The sequence below is a fragment of the Limulus polyphemus genome, unplaced genomic scaffold (genome assembly GCF_000517525.1).
Source record: "Limulus polyphemus unplaced genomic scaffold, Limulus_polyphemus-2.1.2 Scaffold4747, whole genome shotgun sequence".
Lineage (NCBI taxonomy): Eukaryota > Metazoa > Arthropoda > Merostomata > Xiphosura > Limulidae > Limulus > Limulus polyphemus.
In genome coordinates, this window is record NW_013670357.1 from 32,437 (window position 1) to 39,555 (window position 7,119).

At 33.7% G+C, this 7,119-nt stretch overlaps 1 protein-coding gene across 1 annotated transcript in view; it reads right to left on the bottom strand.

Moving 5' to 3' along the window:
- Nucleotides 1-7,119, bottom strand: part of LOC106471633 (squamous cell carcinoma antigen recognized by T-cells 3-like) — a 42,339-nt gene that overhangs the window by 25,296 nt on the left and 9,924 nt on the right. The window contains exons 2-3 of the mRNA XM_022400253.1: nucleotides 5,591-5,633; nucleotides 1,629-1,727 (exon numbers count right to left, since the gene is read on the bottom strand). Coding sequence (XP_022255961.1) covers nucleotides 1,629-1,727; nucleotides 5,591-5,633 — 142 coding nt within the window. The remainder of the gene's footprint in view (nucleotides 1-1,628; nucleotides 1,728-5,590; nucleotides 5,634-7,119) is intronic.

A 7,119-nucleotide genomic window follows, 5' to 3' on the forward strand; every position in this document is an offset into this window, starting at 1 on the left:
AGTAGTATATATATATATATATATATATAGTATAGAGATGTTGGGATGTTTAAATACTAGTTTAAAAAATTGTTAATGTTACATAATATAACAAAATCACTTTTCATTTTTTAGTGTTAATAAAGACTATACACACATATGGCTCATTGCATAAAAATAAAACTTACGTAACAATAACAATTAGAATGAATAACTTGAAATATGAAGGATACAAAAGAATGACAAAAAGTGATGTGAATGGAGATAAACATTTATCAAAACATGCTTACAACTATTGAGATTAATACTATCAGAAATCATCATATATTGCAGTGTTGTGTACAGAGTTCGAAAGTAATTATTACATATCTCTAATGGCAACAAGTTATGCCAATGTTAACCCAATGTGAACTTGTTTTTCTTACCATCCTGGAGTTTGTTGCAGGCAACATTGGGTGTATAACCCCTTTTATAATACCAGATCTTTCAAGAATTACATTTTGGCTACATAGTTTATGCACTTACTTGCAGAGAACAGAGAATGGCATTCTCAAACTCCCTGTATGCTTCCCAGATCATATCGCCCTGGGTAACATGGAGACCTACGGCAGTAATTGCCATTCAAAAACACTTCCAGCATTTTCCATGTCATTTTTCACTCCCATGCCTCCAATAGAAAATTCAGCATATTCTAGTCAGAGAGGTACAGCTGATGATCAAAGGGTAGAACATAATTAATTAATGTATACAGTCACAAATACAACAGGTTATTCAGAAGACTCCCTCGTTAAAGTTTAACGTTTTTAAAACATATCCTACATTATTGCTAAAATAATTACTATTTCTGTTATCATAATATTTCAGATACAGTAACACCCCTTATAAACATTACCTTTCATAGCTAAATAATTTGTCAAATGCATACACAAATATACACTCTGTATTTTTTAAACTACAGTAGATATACACAGTTGTTAATCATATCATTTACAGTAACTTTTATTAAAAAGTTGCTTACAAAATTCAAATAAATTGTGGTATTTTAGGTTAAAACTGCTAAACTGTAAAATTTCCCAAAAAGAATACATCTTTATCAAATGTTAAATACTTACAGTTCAATTATGTCAAACACAGATCATGTAACATTACAGAAATAATGTTTTCCTGCTCAATGTAACAATTCTACTGATACAGTTCCATTATCCAGCCACATTTCACTTGTCAATATGTAACCTTTCCAGTGTCTATATGTACTAAAAACATGCTTGGTAATAAAATTGTGTGGACCAAAGAAAATTACTTAACTAATTAAAGTTTACATAGATATGTTGTAACACATTTTTACTGATTTCTTTCTTATTGTAGTGCTTTCATAATTTTCAGAGAACTTATCACATGATAACAATAAAAGATTTTAGGTATTATCATAAAATTCACTGACTTGAAAATGATGAATGAATAAAATTTTATAGTCCTTGCAATGTCCTGTTCTATATACTGGATACATATGAATATTAACGTGTGAATGACACATATAGGTAATTACGAACAGATATCTTTTCTCATTATACCGGTGAAATGCTTTTTTTAATTTAAATCTTTTCAGAAAAAAAAGAACAATGCTAACTATTATTATTTTGAGTACTTACACAGATAGTCACATACAGTTCTTTCAAACAACTTAGGAACACTTTCTCTTTCAGCTTCAGTTTTGGCAAGCTTGGACTCATCAGTTAACCAATTCACAGCTGTATAGAAGTAGGATAAAATAAAATACATAATGAACAAAAATAATTCAAAAGTCTCTGTTAACTACTAGAAGTTAGATTGAAACATTGTATTTTTTTGTAAGAATACTGTTCAAGTTCTTGCAGTTTGTGTGGAAATAAACATGAAGATGTTTTCCTTGAATCTATTCAATTTTTCCCCATGTTCCACACTCAGACTTCCATTTTTACTTTCTCTAAATATTTTTCAGTTACAGATCCTTAGTCCATGGTTTAATCACATGGATCCATCCCCACGATGGAACTGGAAGAGTGGCCACAACAAGAAACAGGTAGGTTAAAAAAAAAAGCTGATTAGGGTAAAGTTTCGATGATTTTCTGAATTTTGTTGTTAATTTTCTACTTGATGGATAAATTGTTTCTTCAATTTTACAGTAGTCTGTATTGTTTCCTTTTCAAGCTAGAGAATGGTGCTGTTTGTTCATTATTCAATATAGAAATCCTAGCTATCTGTTCATCTAGAAGTAATATACTAAATTGAAATTAATATTTCTAACAAAAAACGGAACTAAAATCAGTGCTCATCTCCAGATGAACACATTTCCATTCTTTCTTTCATTGTATGGATAGCATATTCTCTAGAAACACTGGTGGAGAAAGTCTTTTGTGATAAATGGTAAACTAGTGACATCACTAGTTTCTTCAGCTCTGTTATATTGTCATTACTATATCATTTACTTCTTGTGTTTCTATCTCATGTTACATTCTGTTCTTATGTATTTCAGAATGTCCTGTAGTAGTTTATCATTAACCAACAAGCTTGTTTCTGACCTCAAAAAGAGCATTTGCTCAAAACATCACCAAGAAAATAAATTAAAACTAAAGTTCCCATAAAGTAACTTTTCTCGAACAGTCTAATAGATATATATATAATAGATATTCTGATAGATATATATACCAACTCTCATAAAAACTCTTCTATATTATAATTACCCTCTATATGCTCAAATTTTTCACTCACCACGAGTCTCAGTACTCCCATCTACCCCCATATGTTTAATGTGGTTCAGCTGTGTTATAGCATGTAAACAGTTATGCAAAACCCTCCACTAATAGGAGTGTGACATATTATCCTCATGCAGCTAGCTCTCCCTGAATTATAGAGTCTAACCTCAGTTCAAGGTTAGGCACCAAGAACAAAGCACTGGAAGTGACGAGGAAGGGTGAGAAGTGTGAAAATAGGAAAGTATCTTTCGGAAATACATTTTCTGTGTAGGAAAATTATAACTTTCAATACGATACTTTACCTCTGCTAAAATCCAACACTGAACTGTTGGAGGGACTTGTGTATCATTACCTAGATTAGCACCCTTCAAAATGCATCAAAAGTGAGCCCAATGGAGTGTACCAACATCTCTGTGTAGAGAGGAAACATACTCAAGGGAGACTACACCACATCTGAACCAGGTATACTCTTCACCCTTGGAGATAAACAATGTCACTAAATGGGCAGCAAAGAGGTACATATGATAAATAGCAGAAAGTGTCCCAAATATACAGATAACAGGGCAAGTCCACATGAAGCCATGTAAACAACTCCATCCCCAAATCATTGGAACTTGGAATGATATATTCAGTTCACAGAAGGAGGAGGTCCTTGACCAACTGAGGCTAGACTTGCCCATGGTGTAGAGTGGTTAAAGTACGTCAGACTATAATTGAAACACCAACTCCAACCTCAAACTGTTTGAACGAATGTTGATCAGGTCCTCAACCAATACAGGTCAACTTCATCCTCAAACCACTGGGATCAGGAATGACCCAGTCCCCAGAAGAATGAGGTTCTCAACCTATCAGATCCAGATGCACACCTAATGTAAAATGATAATGGTGCTCTGGATTGCAATCAGGAGATCAACTCAATCCTCGGAACTGTTAGGAGATTGAATTGTCCTATTCCAAGAAAGTCAGAGCTCCTCAATCAATGTGGGAGATTAACTCTGTCTGGAGCCAGTGGTACCAAAAATGGTTCATTAATCCTGCAGTAGGAAGGAGGTCCTCTACCATGCACCTCACTTGTGAGGACTTATATTGGTTAGTCCAGCTCTAATCCAAATAGGTAGCAGTAGAATGAGGGGTTCCAACCAGAGGGGTGAACTAACATTATTAGTGGATCATCTCCAGTCCAGAACCAGGTGGCAACAAGTAGAATAATTTGTGCCCCAGTAGGATGAGGATTCTACACTGGCAAAACATCAATACCCTATTCTCAACTGAGTGAAATAGAACAAACTCAGGAGGAAGCCTACATAGCCCACCAATCCAGCAGCTTGTAAGTGGTAAGGACTCCTAAACTCCACTGAAAGGGGGGGGGATGTATTGGAGAGTCTGGAGAAACACAGCACTGAAAACAGTGCAATTTCTAACCATGAACCCAATTTTGAAAAGCTGACTGATCCTGATTTCATCAATCTATGGATTGGTTAGGATGGGCAGCACTCCTCTTCTGCTTTATTTATACTAGTCCAAGACTGCATGGTCTGGGACAAACATATTCATGATGCAAATCGTTGCTAGGAAGAACCTTCAGATAAATTTGTATATTTCTGAATTGTTACCATTTTGTTTAAGTGTGTCAATTTTTTTATCTAATTCTTTACCAAGACAAATTTACAAATGGGTTACGCTTTTAAAATTTTTGGCATTTCAATGCACATTTTTTTACTTTTAATAGTCCTTGTTCTACAATTTCTAACTCAAATTTGAATGTAGAACAATTACGTCCCTCAGTGGCACAGCGGTATGTCTGCGGACTTACAACGCTAGAAACCGGGTTTTGATACCCATGGTGGGCAGAGCACAGATAGCCCATTGTGTAGCTTTGTGCTTAACTTCAAATAAATAAACAAACAAAAGAACACTTAAAATCAGATTTTAAATGGAAATTTGGAAGTACGCAAGTTTATAAAATGTTGTGTACGTATTGTAAATCATAACTTTTATATATTTTTATATTTAAAAACAAGAATCGTCACATAGGTATCAAAACTAATAATTTGGAATTTTCAAAACAATGGAAGAGGTATGTATACTGATTATGTGTTTTACTCTCTGACATCTTGCTCATTAAGTAAAAGGGTATTTTTTAAAGTTTTATATTGCATCTATAAATGGCATTCCTCAGAATATTTTGTCTCTGACTTTCCAGCCCAAGCTACGAGTTCTGATACTAAAGAAAAGCCACTGGACAGTAACAAGTGGAAAACAAAAGAGCTGATATGCTATTCTTGCACACCTCAGTTTGAATCTATAACGGACAAATATGAGGAATAATGGAATAAAAAGCTGCAGTTAACATCTTATTTATCACAAATTGTAGGTTAATTGGTTTAGAATGCCTAAACTGTAAACAGCTTTCTGCATTTAAACCGTAACTTTTTGGTGATATGTTACTTAGAAAATAGAAGAGCCTATTACTGTTACAGTGTTAAGCCTCTGGTTAAAACCACATTTACTTTATTGTTGTTTGTATTTTATATTTTTTTGATAATCCAAATGCTCAAAATAAACTACATACTTAGCGTGACTTTTGAAACAGGTTTATTATTAAACCTGAACACTCTTAATTTGGATTGAAATGATGCAAGTTTCTTTACTTAGGCCTAATTTTGAACTATGTTAATAACAAATTAAAAGTACAGAATAGGCCTAGGTAAGGTTATCATAATATTACCATTGATTCCATTTAACGTAACACAACTACATTTAATTAAGTAACTTTTCAGGCTTTTAACGTGAGTACTCATATTTGTATAAAGTAATTTATTTGGGCTATCATCAAGTTTTTTTAGTTTTGTTAATGCATAAGCTTAAGGCTCAATTACCTAAGTCTTCTACAGGTGCGAAACGTTTAATAAACAACAGGATCTAACGGAAAAATTCGAATCACAAGTTGCCTAGCAACAACGAAAAACAAAAACATCCCCTAAGTTTCTTTACAAAAATAAGCCTGAAGCCCAATAAGATAAAACAAAATAATATTACAAGGTCAAGAAACATAACACGCAATACTATTATTGTGGTTTGTTATGCCAGAAGATAAAAATCAACAAATAATAATAATAAAATTAGATTACTTTAATAACAGCATTAAAGTCAATGCATGGTTTGATTTCTTTAATGAAAGGTAACCAACAAGTATAAAAGTGGAATCCATGATTTTGGTTAGTGCCTGTGGGAGAACCACAATTATGGACTGCTATTGCAATGGCTTGTTTGATTTTTCTCTTTTTGGTATCAAAGTCATTGGCAATAATTTTTATAATCTTGAGGTCAACATTGTGGTTTTCTAAGTTTCAACTGCCTGTTGAAGAAAACTACAAATGCAGAGGATGACGTTTCGAAAGTCTTCCGCCTTTCGTATTCAGACAAAAGACTTTTGGAACGTCGTCCTCTACATTTGTAGTTTTCTACAACAGGCAGTTGCTGTCCATTTGAAACTTAGATTCATTATAAATACTCTGCATAAACAACCTATCAAATATTGTGGTTTTCCTCTCCAGCGTGTAATGTAATGGCTGAAATTTCTACAGAAACATGTACGATGTCTCTTTAGTGTTCTTTGATCTCTTCGATGTATTTTTCTATATTCACATTATACATTGTAGACAACGTTTTTTTGCGTGGAAGTCGAATGTTGCGACTTAACTTTAGTTAAGATAATGCGTAGGTTAGTCGGGCACTTGAACACAGTTTGAATGTTAAAGATATTCATTATTATTTATATTTTTCTTCTAAACCTATATCACCATCCTATATTTATTTTTCTGATTAATGGAGTTTTCCTCATTAAAGAGTTTTTTAAAGGTCGTTTTTACCAATTGTTTGGGATATCTATCATTAATAAAAGTCTGTTGAAGCTGTAGAAGTTCAGTTTCTACGTATTTGTTGCTGCATATTCTACGCACTCTGCATGCTACGATTTTTAACGTTACTGTTTTTAGTAGATAAGGGATGACAGGATTTGAAGTTAAGATATTTCTTTGTATAGGTTGCTTTTAGATAAACAGCAGTTTTTATTAATGGTTAGCCCTTTTTGGTCAAATCATGTAGTGGAGCAGCTATAGTTGCAAAGTCCTTCATAAACTTCTGGTAATAGGTACACAGTCCAAGAAACTTCTTAACTCTCCCACATTGTCTGGTGTTGGCCAATCACGCACTGCTCTCACTTTGTCAGGATCAGTTCACACCCCATACTCACTTACAATGTGACCCAAGTAAAGGCCCTCTTTCTGGAACAAGTGGCATTTCTTGGGATGGAGTTTGAGGTTTGCTGTTTTCATACGCTTGAATACTTCATCTAGCTAGGATATTTCCTCATCAAATGTTGCTGCAAACACAGTGACACTAGGTA